Source organism: Polypterus senegalus, chromosome 2 (genome assembly GCF_016835505.1).
Source record: "Polypterus senegalus isolate Bchr_013 chromosome 2, ASM1683550v1, whole genome shotgun sequence".
In the NCBI taxonomy this organism is placed as follows: domain Eukaryota; kingdom Metazoa; phylum Chordata; class Cladistia; order Polypteriformes; family Polypteridae; genus Polypterus; species Polypterus senegalus.
The window spans coordinates 214,164,360-214,183,772 of NC_053155.1; the positions used below are offsets into that span (position 1 = coordinate 214,164,360).

Genomic DNA, 19,413 nt, shown 5'->3' on the forward strand with positions numbered 1-19,413 from the left:
TGTACTATTCAGATCAACAGAAAGTCAATATCTTTGTGTAGAAAAAGAATCATGTGCAAAAGGAACATCATGTTAGAGGATCTTTTTGGCCCTGCCTTATATCAAAATTAGAAACCTAGAAAGAGGTGTGTAGCTACATCATGCCATGACCAAAAATGTCCCCGCAGGCTTTCAAAGACTGTTGATTTCTATGAGTCTGGGAAAAGTTTTAAAGCCATTACTAAGAAATTTGAAGTCAATCAGTCCACTGACCAAAAGGTCATCTACAAATTCAGAAAATATCTAACCACTGTTAACCTATCCAAGCCAGGTTATCTCACTAAATTCAGCTCAAGAGCTGATTAGAAGAGTGGCCAAATCAAAGTTGGGTTTATGAAATGGCCAGATCAAAATCAAGATTCTAGCCCCACAGAAGTGCTGTTGGGAAGACTTGAAGTGGGCAGTAAATGTAAGAAATCCTCCTAAGCATCACACATCTGAAGTAGTTCAGTGAAGGCCCTGTCACATTACAGGACTTTTACAGTGATTTTCAGAAGTAAACTTTATTTACATTATCTTAGTCACAGCATGCTCCAGCAATTTCTAGTTGTGTAGTCTGACATACCCAGTTACTCAGTTCAACCAGTTTGCATCTGGCCCCAACAAAAACAGATTTGATTTTGTCTTAAGTCACAGGGATGGGCTTGCGTGCGTGTGAGAGCTAAAAACCAATGTGTATTACTAGGAAGCACAATGCATGTAATGCAGCTATGAGGAATAAGGAATGCAGGTATTTTGGACTTGATAAACAGAAGAGAGACTTGTCTGTCTGATCTTACATGTTTTACGTTCCATGACAGAATTAAAAAATGAAAAAAGAGCCAAGATTGTGGCTGAATTTGCCATATTTGTAAAATGCTCACATAGGCACTAGCATCTTCCGGCAGCAAGTTTTTGTCTTTCAGAAAGATGGGAAGGTTTGCAATACTTTGGAAATATTAAAATATGCCAGAGTGTCATCATAGAGTCACATTATTTCTCTGCCCCTGTGGTTTTTATTAGTGTAATATGAGATGCTCTGGCAATGATCTCACCATTTGGTGTTGTCAAGGTTGACACTACCTTTCCATCTAGAAGTTGTGTAATGCACATTCAGATTTGGGAGGAGTGGGCAAACATTTCCCCATGTCAATGTAGGATACTGATGGAAAATTACAAGAAACACTAATTAGTGGTTTCAATTGCAAAACAAAGTAATGAAGGAGTCCTATACCACATTGTGGAGTTTTTGTGGAATAAATGGTTGCAAGGAATAGTTTGCAATGTTATATGTTAAATCAGATAATTTTTATTAATCAACAGTGTTGACAAAAAAAAAACCCTTACATGCAGATTTGTTGGAGAACACACACATTTTCATGAGACGTACTTACTTTTCACAGAACTGTATTCCACACTTTTAATGTAGAGAAAATATTTAGTTAAGGAAATAAAAACATAAAAATATTTACGACTTTGTTAAGGCACTCTTAGGTAAATTTGGCTTCAACTGGCTATTCACAGAACACACAGAACCCATCTTTTATGTAAATCAAAAAGGTTTTCATAATTTTTCATTAAATGTGCCTGTCTGCATTGTAATTCTGTGCCACCATTAAAACCAAGGACCTTACAAAACAACTTTGGAATAAAGTCTAAAAAGCAAACAATTGTTTACGAGTAACAAAAAAGCAAATAAAAAAATCTCAGTTAAAGACATTTGTCAGCAGAGTTAAAATGAGGAACATCTGTGTGCAAAATGTCTACAATTCAGAAATGGTGGAAACAACGAAACCACTTTTGAATAGAGAAAAATGTAAATAAAAATACAGTACAAATTATTCAAGCATTTAGGACGTTGTCAAAAGAAGCAACCAAAGACTTAACTGTATCATTTAGCCTAAAAATGCAAAGCATTATGTCTGAAGGCAACTATGCACTGATTATCACAAAGTTATCAGCACACTTGCCTAAAATGGAACTCTGTAGTTGCAGCACCACATTATCAGGTGAATATCATTTGAAGGAGGTAGGAAATTTCTTAGCATAGATAGCACAAAAGACAGCGTCAAACAAAACACCTAGAGATGCAGCTCAACAACAAACAAATACACATAGCTAGAGCAACGATGGAGGATCTTCAAAGTAAACAAGTAAAATCCAACAGGGTGGCCCAATTAACACCCACCAGTGAAGCCAACTCTGAATGGGTGGCAACATTTGAGAACTGCTGTCCACCAACCACTGCTTCCCAGCTTAAAAATTGCTTGAATAATTCTGTCAGGAATACGTCTACACTATAATTATTACTACTATATAAACCAGGTGGAAACTTGCCTACATAAAAAATGACATAATTATATTACATTATATTACTGTATTGCCTAATATATAATAACACAATATGAAAAAGTATAAAAAAGGGTGAATACTTTCTCTTAGAGTGTGCAGTCTTACTATAACACGTGCACAGGGAAATGGTGGCTAGATCACAACAAATGGCCAAACAAACATTTAGCTAAGCCTAATGAAGACCTATAGTCATTTTCAACATCCCTGACCAATTTCTTAAGCTGTCAAAATTTAAATGAATGTACTTTTTATGGGACTTTGAAAATCTCATGATCTGATCTTCATTTAAACAGAATCTTTAGATAAAGGTAATGTCATTGAAAAAAATACCAAAGACAATTCAATTTTGCAACCATTTACTTAGTGAAAAATGAACAGATATGCCAGTTCTGTCTGTGGCAAAACTACTCAACTCCTTGGCTCTAATAGCTGGTACTGCCACCCTCACTATATCTGTCTAGCCATCTCTGACACTGACTGGGAGAAAGTTTTTCCATGCAGAATGTTTTCAGTTATGTGAAGTTTGAGAAGTATATTACATGTACAGCCTATTTCAAATCTTCCCACAACATCTCAATGGGATTCAGAGCCATCCATGTTTAGGGGTGCTGTCATATTGCCTGGCCCATTTTCAGTTGAGCTTCAATCTTCTGAGAAATGGTCCTTACATCATTACCAAGTACAATAAAGAATTCAGAGTGGATTCTATGATGATGAGCTTCCCAGGCTCTGATGCACGAAGCAGCCCCAAATCATAGTGTCTTCACCACCATGCTTTACAGTTGGTATCAGGTTCTTTGGGTCAAATGCTGTCTTTGGTTTTTACCAAACATGTCTTCTGGTACCTTTGACCTCCTCTGTCCAAAGAACACTGCTGTAGGTGTTCAAGGACAAACTTTTGTTTTGCCCTGGTGTTCTTCCAAGACAGCTAAAGTTTCTTTCTGGCATATCTTCCATGAAATTCTAATTTGTACAGCCCCTTTCTAATGGTAGACTCTTTCAGTATGACATCAACAGTGGCTAAACCTTCTTTCGGCATATGGTGTTCTGCTCTCAGTCTGAACTTGCTAGGATGGCCCGGCCTTGGACAAGTTAGCATTCTTTAAATTCTTCTCCTCTTGCAGATAATTTTCTCAACAGTGGAATGGCTGATATCCAGTTGTTTGGTATTCTTTTGAAACCCACTTACAGAATCATATTTATCTATAACCTTTCTGAAGGCCACAGACAGCTTTTTTGCTCTAAGCATGTGATCACACATACTTGTACAACAAAGAGCAAATCAAAATAAATGAGTTTTAAACAATAAAGGCTCCTCCATAATACTTTCTAATAATACTGTAATCATTTGCACCTGATTTTAGTTTTATGTATATGAGGTAGTGATAAAAGTACGGATGCACTTTTTTCCACATGCAAAATTTGCAGTGATGTTTTTATTAAATTAAACCGTGGAGTACAAAATGTAAATGTGGCATGGTTTTTGTTATATTATCTATAGATACTGTTCAAAAGAAGATCACATCTTGATATGCACATATATGTTAAAAAAAAGAAAAAAGTGTTTAAATGGAGTGTACTTACTTTTTCACATGATTGCCATGCTTACATAGAACACTACTGTTTAACTGTACTTATTGTCTGGAATGTAATGTAATGTCATCAACACGTATCCCAGTAAATATCCATGTACAACAAGCAGATGGTGGAGATGACCTTCAACTTCCTCAGCCAGAACAAAACACAGATTGCAAAGCACTAACGCCTGTGCTTGATAATGGAACTTTAGATATTAGCTTGGACTGAACAGTTAAAAAGAGAAATGAAAGTGTAGTAGATGCTAAATGCTAGAATTTAATGATACGGTTTTGCTTTTTAATATACAAATAAAATGTTTTTGTTTTGATTACTGGAGATTTAAAAATGAACTTTAATCCAGTTGCCCTTTCTGCCATTAGTAGGTACTGTAGCTTTGGATTAGCTGTCTTACAAAAAATGATACTGTATATTAATTAATTTAGGTAAAATGCACAGACAATGCTGTATTTCTCCAAATGTGAAGCTTAAACAGCATAGTTAACTTTTTAAATTAAATTTGAAATGACAAACATTCACTACACCAAACTGAACAAATTACCTTGACAAAGATATGTGATCTGTATGAAACAGTGAGTTATCAAGCATTGCAGGGCAGACATGAAGATGGAAGTCAATTATCAATGCCTGTGTCACAGTAGGGTAACAGTCAGTAACTCAGAATGTCCTGCTAGTCCTATATTTTAAATAGAATTTAGACTGAAGACTTCACTTCGGTAAATTGGTAAATTATAAAATGAATGACAAAACAAAATGCCAATGAGTATACAAAGCACATTCTGTTTTGTTATTTACATTGCAATCTGTGTCATGTTAAACATCAATATGATATACTATGACTGATGTGGAATTTAAATTTGAAGGTAAATAAGTATGATAAAACAGTATCATGTACTAGACAAAGTTTATTTACTGGGATTTATGTTAAACATATCTGAATTAAATAATATCAGAATAAGACCTTGTATGAAGAACAAACCTCAGCATATACCGTACATATTTATATTGGTAAGAGTGCCAATTGCAGTAATTGCATTCCCTGCCATGATGTGAGTACTCTTTATTAACACAGTGAACATGCTGGGAACTATTGGTGTGTGAGTAGAAACACAATTAGTTTAACACACAGAAAAGCTTATAACTCACACAACCTCTACAAAACTTTCTGATAATTGTTTTTTTTTCCAAATTAACACATTTAAAGAAACAAAACACTTTCTTGAGGAACATTAATTGTTAGTAAATTATAGAATTTAAAATAAAAACAAAACTGTTGCACACGTTAAGCCAAGCTGAGCAGCACACAGCAGCAAAAACGGGGCAAAGAGAACATAAGAGATATAAAAGGACAGAAAGAGAGAAAGAGAAAGAAATGGAAACCCAAGAGAAAATTCTCATTTTTTTTCCCTTTTTTTAAGCAAGGAGAGAATTAGGCACAAAGGAATACCTTTAGGTCGCGCCTTTCCAGGTGCAACAGTTCAGAGCCTCGGATGTCGTGGCGGATGAAGATTTCTTTGTACTCTCCCAAGCTGAGCAGATCGAGCCAAGCAGCCACTTCGTCTGTGCCCCACCTTTGAACTACCAAAGTTAAGAGCAAAAGCCCCTTAATTTCTAAGAGCTCACAAGCATCACAAAGCAAACAAGGGGTCAAGGCCAAAGAGAGGGGAAGAAAAAACAGGGCAGAGGAGCAGCAGCAGCTAGCAAGAGAGGGGAGGTAAGGTTAAGGTTAAGAACATGAACAATCTCTGGTAATTGAAACACCAAATCTCACAAGATGCAACATGCAGGTTATTATTCAGGACTTCTATCACTCAAAGCACACATAAGACAGGAAAAAAGACAGGTTCAAGCCTCTGCAACTGGCTATCTAACTCATCATTTTGGTCAATTCATATTTTCCTGAACTGTTTATCATAGTTTTTCAAAGTTATACCTGTGGGTCCCAATGGTGTAAATACTGACTAAAAGATTGCTGTTGCCATGTGATGACCTTGTAATAGTGAATTCCTTGGTAAGATGGTGAAAATGGACCACTAATTGGAGCAAGCTCATTTATTAACTTTGTTTTCACTTGGTGAAACTTTAAACTATGAATTAATGCTAGACACACTACTTTAAACAAACAGTATAAAGTGATACTTTTTCCATATGATGCTTGCTATTTCAAAATATATATAGTAATTATAAGTACTTCAAAATGTGGTCTTACTGACACGTAATACTACAAATTAGCAGGAAATATAAAATTAACTTTGTACATTTTTATAAACTATATTTCTGGGAAAAATATTAACAATAAAATTGAAAACTAAATTACCATTTATTTATTTTCCAAGATCCTTTATAATAATACAGGTTTGCAAGAAAAGTTAAATATATTTTTTCTTTATAATAAAAAATGCACACTAATACGCTTTTAAGTTATTGATTTTTATTTAGCAATAATATTCACTAAATGATTACAAAGTAACTCATAATATAATACAAATATATTTTGGTAGTTTAATATACCTAAACTAAACCAAAATAAAAAAATATATTGGCAAAACTGTTTTTTAATAAAAGTAAAGAATGACAGGGTAAGTAATCTGTATTCATTTTATTTAAATGAAATATAAGTGGATGTTCAATATAAAAATGTATGCTGATAAATTAACAATGGTTTGTATGCTCTATAAAAGGCGTTGCCACCTGTATAGTAATATTTCCTGAATATCAGCAAACACACTTGAACACAAAACATATACAATATTATGTGCTATGAAAAGTAAGTTAGAATTGGCATCTCAAAGATTTTCAAAAGAAAAAAGAAAAAAAAAAAACCAAAAAAAAAAACCAACCCAGGCTATTTAGTTTCTTTTCCAGCTTTCCTACCAGCATTATTAAGGAATAACATTTTCTTTGATTTTCTCTGTGTAAAAGATAAGACTTTTACTTCTGCACAAAGTGTATACTCTAATTTATACCACTTCACTTGGGATCTAACAATATACAGATCCCCTCTTTTTTAGTTGCTTATTTTGAAAATGGCATTTCTATTCCACATTAAACATAGAAACTACTATATACCTTTTCTTTATTTAGTCTCTGTTATTCAGTTTCAAAATCTCTCATGGTCAAAGGACATTTCAAAATATACTGACTAAAAATACTCATTTTAACAAATCCGACTTCTTAAAAAAACGCTATAGCTCCACACTAAAGAAAATAAATGGTATATTTAGAATGAGCATACTGAAACATGAAGTTAAACATCATATTAAATGCAATATGAATCGATTTTCTTGCAAATCAAATTTGTTTTCCTTGTTCTAAAATTTAATGACCTGTAAGCAGAACATATTTGGCATTAAGTCAAATATAGTAAATATTTGAATTATTATTTGGGATAGTATTAAAGTAATTGCTTTAGAATACCTACAGACTTGCAGTCAAAAACAAACTTGCTTTTGTTTCAGCTCTGGATGAATTTGAACAATCATTTGGCAAAAAACAGTAGGTTTGTTGGCATTTACACATAAGGAAAAAAAAATCCAGTTTTAGTCACTTGCCAGTACTACTTTCTTCTAGGGCACTGTCAGTTTTTAAAGAAGAACAAGGATCGGTTCATTACCAGATTATTCATTTTTCCCAAAAGCATCGTAACATGAAGAACATTGTAAACCTGATTTTAACATTAACTGATAATTTACAGTTTCCTAAAAGTCATTGTAACTAGAGCAGCACATTAAATCCTTTTTAATCTACATGCTCTTGACCCACTTGTTAATCAGCAATTGCTTCTTAAACAGGTTATGTCTTGCATCAACTGTAGGAGCAGACAGCGGACACCAGATAGAGCACATTAACCTCACATCATGACAGTTCTCTGAACATTTAGAATACTGAAATTTATATTTGAGATTGATATTTTCATGATGAAATGCATTGTGTTATATTTTATTGATACATTGTTAATTTATATTATCCCTACTGTTAATAAATACACATAAATAAGCTGATTATATCTCAACATTCTTTAAACAGTTTGAACAGTCTATGTTTAAGGCTGCAGCTAGCTTTACTTTGAAAACAAATAAAAGTGAAGGGCAGGAGGATGGTTTGGTGTGATTATACAATAGTAATGAAGAAAAAATATTGAGAAAAATGTCTCTGTTCATTCTTTCAAAAAAGAAACTCAATCTGTTCAGGAAGGCATTTAACTATAAGTTAACCCTGATATTCTGATCTTTACTCTCAATTTACCCTCTCTCTCCAAGTGCTCAGGATCATATGCATTTGTATCACATGTAATTTTATTTCAGTGTCTACTGTCTGTTATTTTAATTTAGAGTTTTGTACTTCCTGTATTTATCTTTAAAGTCTTTTATGCTGATATTATTATGTTTCCAGTGTATTTTTTTGTTTTTATCTTTTTACCCTTACTGTTCATTTTGAATTTAACAAGTAATTTGAACATGGGAATGATGCTATATGAATAAACCTAGCTGTTTTACCCATCCAGCTTTGCCCGGGAAATTTTCCAAGTCAATGGGCCTCAGTCATTGTGTCAAAGGGTAATCAGATATATCAGAACATAAGAAATTTGACAAACGAGAGGAGACCATTCAGTCATCTAGCCTGTTTGTTTAACCTAACTAAGCACTTTTCTGTATACAATACTTACATTTTATATACTAAAGGCTAATATTATCAGCTCACTTGAACTCTTACTATTGACGTTGCTACATAAAATCTTTAATGTTGTTAGTGCAAAAGAGATTGTAGCAGAACTCTACATTAAAGTGGTATTCAGTAATGTTAAGAGAGATGATTTAAAGTTGATTCCTTCAAAGATAAAACTACTTAAAAGCTTGACTGTTCATTATCATCAATGCCTAAAATTACTACTGCCTAAGTATATGGTGGATATGATTAAATTCCACCAAGAAAACAAAAGTTACTAATTACTTTTTACTCACTCAAAAGTTCCATCCAGTTCTCTTCTTATCACATTCTGTAAAACAATATCTTCAACAGCAATAGAAGAAAATGTGCTTTATTCTGTTCAGTTATGCCTTGGCTCCATGATTTTTATTTTTTTAATCTCCTCTTTATTTTTAAACTTCAAAAAGTGGTTAATGCTGACCATTGATTGGCATAGAGAAATAAAAGATCATTTGCTGGTGTGCAACTGTGTTGGTGTTTTTCAAAAGCAAAGCTATCCACGGATTAAAAAAATATAATGGGTTTATCTTATCATGTGACACATCCCAAGCTCACTGAAGCCATCGACAATGCTATATGATATTCTTCCCTGTTTCTAACAGTGCTCATTTCACCGAAAGAACCCCAACTTCTGATCGTACTTGATTCTCTACAAATGCTGCCTGTGGGTTGTCAAGAACATGAAAAATTGGGTCTGAAGGCCATAAAGGTTGAGAAACCCCATTCTAAAATAAATGCTATAATCCAGCAAGACAATGCAATTGTTATTTCCAAGTGGTCGAGAAAAAAAAAACAATGCAGCAGCTGGTACCTTTGATGACAACACTTTTACAGATACTGATCTCCACATTAGCAATTGTACAAAGTGGTAAATAAGCTGAAGCGCTGGTGGTTGGGGTAAATATATGTTAAATACCTTTCTTACTGGATCACTTGTGTGGAATTTGACTATGCTCACAGCCACAGCATCTGGCTAGCACTTGCTAAACGTGTTGTCTTTGAGCTCATCAATCATTCCTTTTTTCACTTCACTTCTTCAGGTGACCTTTATTTGCTTAAACCCCAGCACTTGGTGTGATTACGGTCAGCTCTGTGTCATAACAGGCATTATCAATGATAAATATCAACAAATAAAAAAAACCCAAATGTCTGATACTTTTCTTTCATCAACAATGTTACCAAATATCAATCAAATCCATTAAGGCATTTTTGAGATTTTGGGGTATTTAATTATATCAACTGGGGAAGGGTGTTACCCCAAAATATTCATATATCGAAATGTCCTTTCTTAGTGGATACTGCATGACCTAGATGTACCATCCTGCCAATTTTTTTTTATTTTTTTATTTTTTTTTAACTATAAAGGAAATATATATTTTTTTGATGAGTGAGTCAGCCAGTCAACTTTGCATTTTATTAATTAATTTATATTGTATTTACGTTGCCAACTTGCAGACCAACCACATGCGTTACCTAGTAGGTAACCACACATACAATCAGATCGTATTTCAGACTACGAATGCTATGAATGCAATTACTCCAATCTCCAGGCTGCCAAACAAAAGAACCACACGCTGTGGCGCAGCGTAAAGGGACTTCACCTCTGAAGCTAATGTCCGATCCCCGTGAGGGGATGCAGTGGAGTGTGTACGCCTGATGAGCCCAAATAAGGGTGAGAAACGTATCCCGTACTCTTTGCATTATTTGACAGTAAAACTATATAACATTCTATGATCTGCTTCTTGCAACTAAAAGGGCGTGGCGGATGTTTGTCGACTTGCAGACCAACCACATGCGCTACCTGGTAGGTAACCACCCATATAATCAGATTGTGTTTCAGACTACGAATGCTATCATATATGAACTGAATTTGTTATTATCATGTTTTGAATTGTGTGTCTGTGTCTCCAAAGGTTCTGTGTATTGAGCTTGCAGGTGAATTCTAACGCCAAACGCTTTTCTGGAAAAGTGGCCGGGGTATACCCATCTTTGGGTCAATTCAGCATTGTGTTAGAAGACAAGAAACGGTGAGTGTGGTGGTGGAGAACTACTGGATGATTGCAAGTACGCTCTACATGAATACCTACTGACATCTGTAACTAACTCTTTGACAATGGCCCAAGAACAATACAGCATACCAAAAAAATCACAGTGTGTTCAAATGCAAAGTACAGGGCACAGGTATATGGAAAATATACTTTTGCAGTCTCCATAAATGGATGGGTGGCACTGGATTTTCACCTCAGCTTTACTACATTGTGATAGCTGTATGTGCTAAGCAGCACATCAGTGCTATAAAGGGGTATGGCAGAGAGTTTATACCATGCTGGTGTGGGCAATTGCACATCAACACTAATATTTAATGTTATTATATTTTGTCCACCAGTTTCTAATTAAACTTCTTTGTTTTCATTGCAATGTACTTAAGTTACTCTGTGTATATTCAAGAAATAAACACAAAATACACAGTTCAAATGAGTGAGGGAATTTTTAATACATAATGGATTGCATTTAAATGATTATAGAGTTATGGAAAAAATTAGGAAATCTACAAATCAAATACATACACAAACAGTGTATTGGCTGTCAAGGATATGTCTGACAGAGAGTAAAGTTAGGATGTAATGTACAGACTCTTATTCCCTTTGTTGTCTTATCGAACAGTTGTTTACTCTCAGTTCTGAAAATAGTGCCTCTAAAAATGCATTTTACTTAACTCCTAGAAAAAAAATGCCTGACTGTCACTGGTATGATTACACACATAATTTCACTTGTTATCATCAATTGGGAAAATCCAGCCCTGCATTAGATCTCAAAACCACAGGGAAATCACAGTACTGGACTATTGAATGGACTACTAAACTGAAACCTCTGTACAAAAACTCCTGCAGATGTTTAGTCTCTAACCTTTAAGTCAAGGGAGATACATAGTAAAGTGCAGTAATATTATGAATCCTGATGACAAAGAAATTAATATTTCCAGTTGGAAAGATCGGAAACTAAAAACAGAAAATATTGCTAGTGTGTGGGAGACAGGATATTATCTGTGAAATTAAAATTTAAAATGATTAAAAAAATGAACAAAACTAGAAAATAGATCTTACAGCAATAAATCCAAATCATACAATATACAGTGGGTACGGAAAGTATTTGGTACGGAAAGTATTCAGACCCCTTGAATTTTTCACTCTTTGTTATATTGCAGCCATTTGCTAAAATCATTTAAATTAATTTTTTCCCTCATTAATGTACACACAGCACCCCATATTGACAGACCAAAAAGAATTTTGAAATTGTTGCAGATTTATTAAAAAAGAAAAACTGAAATATCACATGGTCCTAAGTATTCAGACCCTTTGCTCAGTATTTAGTAGAAGCACCCTTTTGAGCTAATACAGCCATGAGCCTTCTTGGGAAAGATGCAACAAGTTTTTCACACCTGGATTTGGGATCCTCTGCCATTCCTCCTTGCAGATCCTCTCCAGTTCTGTCAGGTTGGATGGTAAACGTTGGTGGACAGCCATTTTTAGGTCTCTCCAGAGATGCTCAATTGGGTTTAAGTCAGGGTTCTGGCTGGGCCATTCAAGAACAGTCACAGAGTTGTTGTGAAGCCACTCCTTCATTATTTTAGCTGTGTGCTTAGGGTCATTGTCTTGTTGGAAGGTAAACCTTCGGCCCAGTCTGAGGTCCTTAGCACTCTGGAGAAGGTATTTGTCCAGGATATCCCTTTACTTGGCCACCATCTCAGAGTCCTTCAGGTGTCTTTTAGGTGAGAAATAAGATTCTCTGGTCTGATGAGACCAAGATAGAACTTTTTGGCCTTAATTCTAAGCGGTATGTGTGGAGACAACCAGGCACTGCTCATCACTTGTCCAATACAGTCCCCACACTGATGCATGGCGGTGGCAGCATCATGCTGTGGGGGTGTTTTTCAGCTGCAGGGACAGGACGACTGGTTGCAATCGAGGGAAAGATGAATTCGGCCAAGTACAGGGATATCCTGGACAAAAACCTTCTCCAGAGTGCTAAGGTTTACCTTCCAACCAGACAATGACCCTAAGCACACAGCTAAAATAACGAAGGAGTGGCTTCACAACAACTCTGTGACTGTTCTTGAATGGCCCAGCCAGAGCCCTGACTTAAACCCAATTGAGCATCTCTGGAGAGACCTAAAAATGGTTGCCCACCAACGTTTACCATCCAACCTGACAGAACTGGAGAGGATCTGCAAGGAGGAATGGCAGAGGAACCCCAAATCCAGGTGTGAAAAACTTGTTGCATCTTTCCCAAGAAGACTCATGGCTGTATTAGCTCAAAAGGGTGCTTCTACTAAATACTGAGCAAAGGGTCTGAATACTTAGGACCATGTGATATTTCAGTTTTTCTTTTTTAATAAATCTGCAACAATTTCAAAAATTCTTTTTTTTGTCTGTCAATATGGGGTGCTGTGTTAATGAGGAAAAAAAATTATTTAAATGATTTTAGCAAATGGCTGCAATATAACAAAGAGTGAAAAATTGAAGGGGGTCTGAATACTTTCCGTACCCACTGTAGATTAATATCCCAAGTATATATCAAGATAAAAAGGGATAGAAATAACTGTTGCCTCCAGTCACTGGTATCAACAATGTAAATAGATGGGAGGTTTAAATATAAAGTCACATTAATTTATGGACTACTAAACTGAATTTGAAATTATGTGGTTACAGGTTCACATCTCATGACTTTCTCATCAAGTGGCCTGGGGAAAGACAATTAACCTTTAAAAGTTAGATTACGTATCTCTGTCGCATACACCTCACAAGTCAGACAAACTGTTTTGAGGTACTTTACTGCATAAGAAGGTTTCATAGTATATAACAAAAGTCCAAAAGATTAATAGGGCCTGTAAACAGAATGGCTGGTTTTAGATTAGGATGCAAGGACAGAAACGATCATTCTTGTAGCTGGCATGCATGCATTTTGAATGGCTGAGAACTGAATACATATTTTTGAAAGGTGCAGGGGGACAATAAAAACTTCCAGTGAAATTCAAAATGTAATACAATTTCTTTCAAATATAATGTACATCTCTTTGAAATTACAATGTACAAATAATACATAAATGTAAAATATAGCATGGATGAGTTGTATTTATTTTCCTGCATGTTTTAAAAAGGAAAATCTACATTTTTCAGTTCTAAGCCCCTGAAGCAAAAAACAAATTGCAATCAGGACTATAGTAGCATAGTATTAAAAATGAAGTAATTTAATAAAACAATTTGAACATCTACAAGGAGAAGGGATACTTTATTTCTGTGTCACAAGTGAGATTTGCATCTTTACTTTTGATGCTTTAGACTAGTGTATCCTAAAGAAATAAAAGCGCAAAAGAAAAATTTCAATGACAATAAATGTGTAAATAGCCAGGATTTGCCAAGGGGCGTATAAATATTAAACATACTTTAGGAAATATTACTTACTAAGTTTTGTTTTGTCTAACAATACAATAAACCTATGCTCTTATACATGATATACTGGCACCTAATGTTTTTTCTCGTATTATGTGGAAAACCTATGTTTTCGGCCTACACAGACCTTTATTTCTACAAAAAATAGGAGCCTTTTGTGACACATTATTGCAATGTAAATACATTCTACAATATGTGGCTAATATGATATTCTCTTTTTTTTTGCTTGTGGACAAATCCAATTATTCTTGTTTATACAGGTTCTACTTATTGCTCTTTAGCGTTATCTCTATGTACTGAGCATTGCATTGTCATACAATTTTTTTTTTCTGCTAAAATTTTCCTTCTGGAGAGAGTGATGAAAGCCTTCATAAACACCACTAATATGTAAACAACAAGCCATATTGACTGCCAGCTTTCATTCTAAGGTGTTTCTTAACCCACAGAATCCTCTTGCTGTTAATGTAGTTTGCTGATATGTGGCTCGATCCTGCTTTTATTCTTTTAACTGAAAAATCTTATAGGAGGGTACTGTGCTATGAACAAGATATTCTGTTCAACAGAGTGTATTAGAACTCCGCAGGCCTTGACTGTTTTTTGTCTCTTTTATATTCTAAAAATCTTTATAACAAACATTCACATGCAAATGGATACCCTGTTAGCTGTTAATGAGTTCATTTAACTCTAAAAGGTGATTTAACTTTAAAAGAAGAAACTACTTAGAAAGAAAATCTGTCACTACTGAGGCACTTTCGAGCCAAGGTTGACTGAGTTAAACATACAGTGTACAGTACCTTGTGTGGATTTAAGGGTAATGCTGTGGAGTGGTCTGACTAAGTATTAAAACAGAAACAAGTATACATGTGAGAGGGAGAAGAACAACGGCAACATGTTTGATCCTCAATGAAAGCAATGAGTTAGCAATTGCACAAAAACAGTCAGCTGATGTAAATCTAATCCAAGTGAATGTAACATAGACAACACTCAATGCTTTCTGCATTTGAACATTTAACTTGGGATGGCATTCACCAGTGTAAAACAGGAAAAAGAAAAAAAGCAACACAGCAACAGCTTGTGCTCACCTGACTGTGGGCTAGCCTTGTGTCTTTGGTACTTTTCTTTCTTAAACTTTGGCACTATTCGAAACATGGTACTTCTGCTGTTTCTTTTGCCATACTCCAATGCAGGATCCTGATAAACAAACAAAGGGGAAATGCTGTACGGGTAAAACATTACATTAATAAAAAATATAAGGATGAAATTTTATAAATAGTTCAGAATTTAAAAATGATACACTATGGCGTCTGTAACGCTAATCACAGCTGGTCAAAGTTATTTCTTTGTGATCAAGGTATATATTAATTTGCCACATAAAACTGTGTTTTATGTTCTAAAGTGAAGAATTGTTTCATTTGTTTTAAAAATTATCTTGCATTTTATAATGCATCTGAAGGGTGTGGGAGTCTCAATGTGAAAACATGTCAATTTTTCAAGCCAAGCAATTATTGATCCATGTCTTGAAACTGAATGTATATTTTAAAATGATGTGTCCAAAATGATGTTTTAGCAAGAGAAAAAGGCCAAAATATTGTTGTGTGATTCAGCCAATTTAAATAGAGACCTGCTGTGCACTTCACTTCACAGTTTATCTTCCCACGGGCACATTATTATTGCACAATTTTATTCAACTTGTCCTCTCTGTTTGTCTGGGTAAAATTTTGCGATCACTTTTTTACCCACTTTTGCCAAACCGATTTCCTTTAAACTTTGCATCATGCTGATCACCGATGACAATTTAATATTTAATCAGTTTCGACCAGGGAGCTGTATGTTAATTGTCAAATGTAAATTTCTCATTTCCTTATATTATACTTTTAGTGAATACACACATATATATAAATTCACGTTGCTGGTCAAGTGATTAGCGTGTCGGACTTTCGATCAAACGGTCGAAGGTTCAAAACTAAAGTAGACAAATTAACTTAATTAAAAAAAAATCTATTTGATTAATTGATATTGAAGTTTTGTCAGATTACTTTGATATGACAGTTAAGCGGCATATAACAAGTGGTTACTGTATTAGACTTTTAATCAAACGGTCAAAGGTTCGAGACCTTTGTACACAAGCTAATTTTTTTATTTTATAATTTGACCAGTTTTTTCATCATTTATATACGAATTTGGCGAAATACGCTTTTCAATGATTTGCCAATATTAGCTCAGTAGATGAAGTGCTGAGCTTTTCTAACAAAGATTGAAGGTTTCATTCTCTAATAGACAACACACATTTCCATTACTTCATACATGTAAGGTTTCACTGTGGTTAGGATTTTCTGAATGAGAAATGAACAGAAATGAATATTCCGTTTCAGTTTAAAATTAAGGTTCGATTCCACTCCGTTGCTAATGTAATTTCTGTCAAATCACCCAAGCCTAGATTTTTGTAATGCGTGATGACTGTATGGCATTAGGGTGGCTAATATATATATATACAGTATATGAAGATTTTTAAGCGACTTGGGTCAAAAATTCAATAAAAACAATAAATATTTTATTTCTTGTACTAAGGTTTTGTTGGTTATATGTGACTAAAAATAAATTAATTCTTTTATGGGTGCCACACAATTTTAATTCAGTTAAAATTCATAAATTCAAAAAAAAAGTAAAAGTAAAAGTAAAATTTCTAACCAGCTGTAGCGGATGGCCGGGGCCCTTTCTTGTGAGAACTAGGGGAGCAAGTGTGGCCAGAACGTTATCTCTCCCTAAGTGCTAGACGGCAGCTCCTGTGGGTTGCAGCGGTGCCTCTGACTCCCACAGAGCTTCATGAGAGTTGGAGTTTGGTGTAGCCCTGTTGGTATCTGTGGGTGCCGCCAGGGGGTGCTACAACTTCTGTTGAGCCCTTGAGAGCAACTCTTCCACCTCACCTGGAAGTGCTGCCTCAAATTACATTATCAGACACCTGGAGCACTTCTGGGTTCCTTATATAAGGGGTCAGCAGATACCAATCTGGAAGCCGGAGTCGGGAGGAGGAGGACGCAGCTTGCTGAGGAGGAGTGCAGGAGAAAGAGGGAAAGAAGGAATGGGAAAAAAGAAAGAGTGAGAGACAAAGAAAGAAGAAATGAAGAAAGAAGGTGTGTTTGGGCTGTTGGGGACACTAAATAAATCACGTGCTTTTTGTACTTGTGCCTCCAGTATCTGTCTGTGTCAGGGTTAGCTTTTACACAGCTTAGAGATGAAAAGAAAATAACACATCATATAAAACTTGATTTAAGTATGATTTTTGAATAAAATCATGTCACTTAAAAACTTTTTACATATTTTTTCACCTTAAAATGTCACATTTATGATCACTTACACTGTTTACAATATGGATGGTTATTTTGTTATATTACAAAGGTATTCCCTGCTACTGCCCTTTATCATCATGCACACTTGTGCTTCAGTAGCCTACAGAGAGAGAGATTGAGCATGTGTGTAGCCTACTATCAAGTGACAAGAGCCGGACAGACATTGTAGGTATACATTTAAATGTAATCATGCCTAATTTTGGAAAGATCAGTACAGATGTTTTAGCTCAGGGCTGCCATTCATACCTCATAGCACTAGGGTCTGCATCCAGTTTGCAGGGGATTGTTTGTTTCAAAACATGATGCCTGCTGCTAGCAAACATAGAAGTATCCTTACTTCAAGAAAATAGTTGTAAAAATCTGTAATAAAATGCATTACTTTACCAACAGAAGTTTGCCAGGCTAATACTGTAGAACAATTGAAAAAACTGCTAAAAACCCATTATTTAAAAATGGCTTTTCTTTTAAAGCTAGTCTGTGTGGGAATTGAATTATCATTTTCCTCTAGGTAATGCAATTCCCTAGTAATCTATATTATTCTCTTCTGTCTTTTCTGGTTCTTCTGTGGTGGCAATCTGTGTCACCACCACCTGATCACGATGTCATTCTGCCCCATTTGTTTATGGATTGAATGGTGGGTATCCCAGATGTCCACATAATCATCAACATCAATTTTTTTCATGTGAAGCCTGAAAACCAGGAGGACTGATTTAGAACATCTATGTTCGTAGAATGCCCAGTGGGGGCTGGGCCGTCTTTGGGCCTTGGAACCCCTGCAGATTCTGGAGTTTTATTTGTTTTGTTTTTACTGTCCTCCTGACTATTCGACTTCACCTTTTTCTTTGTTACATACTTCTATAATAGTATTGCCTAATCTGTTTATGTTTTATATTAACTTCCTTTTATTTCATTTTGTAAAGCACTTTGAGTTACACTGTTTGTATGAAAATGTGCTATATAAATAAATGTTGTTTTATTTCCGTTTTACTTTTGTTGTCACAAGCATGATTAAGAAATGCAGAAGGGTGTTTTCTTAAATTGAAACCTTTCCTACTTTAAGGTGGACATACTCAGTAAGTTTAAGGTTTTTGTTTTCACATTGGGACCTCAGTACCCTTCATCTCCATTATAAAGGGCAAAAGCACAATTCCATATGATGAATTAATATATACCATGATTGTGAAGAAATAACTTTGACTTGAAAAATTCTGAACTTATCATTTAAAGAAAAAAAATCAATGAAAGGTATCAAACATATACATACAGTGGACACAGAAAACACATAATCTTAAATAAGCATACTAATACTGATATTTAAAAGGTTTTGCATGGTGTTTAAGTAATTAGCATTTGTTTTCACCAGAACTTGAAAGTCTGAAAACTAAAAGAGTTACAATGTTTGATTGTACATGTTTCCGCAGATTATATACAGTATTAGTTTCTTGCTGTCTCTATGGTTTTAGTGGCCAAGCCAATGCATGATGCCTTTATTCTCAATCTTGGAAACATATAGATAGCTATTTAGAATGACAGGTTTTGGCAAGTCAACTTGTATTGCTGGCTTTGATCAAGAAACAAAAACTCACTCTGCCTTTTGAGCACCAGCCATTTCTGCAAAAATGTACAATAAAGGAAAAAAGAAAAAAATGAAAGGAAAAAAATCCCCTATTCACTTAAGAACAGGCATCTTGTTTAACAAAGTCAGACACATATGCAGAAAAGAAGAACAGTATCTAGCGATAGTCCTTTATATATATATAAAAAATAGTGTTATTTTATTTGGGCAGAGAAACAACACTTTTGAGTTACAACTAAAGGCACTGACAACTAATGTCATTAGTTATAGACAATTTTAATTGAAATGTTATTAATGATAGATTAAGGGGTTCGGGTGGAAAACATTAAGGACATTTGATATTAAACATAAAACTTTTAAAACTCAA

General features: G+C 34.9%; 1 protein-coding gene across 1 annotated transcript in view; it reads right to left on the reverse strand.

Moving 5' to 3' along the window:
* The window catches only part of dgkh (diacylglycerol kinase, eta), a 422,493-nt gene that overhangs the window by 9,764 nt on the left and 393,316 nt on the right, over positions 1-19,413 (reverse strand). Inside the window, 2 exon segments of the mRNA XM_039745288.1 lie at positions 5,414-5,544; positions 15,206-15,314. Of these exon segments, the coding sequence (XP_039601222.1) occupies positions 5,414-5,544; positions 15,206-15,314 (240 nt within the window).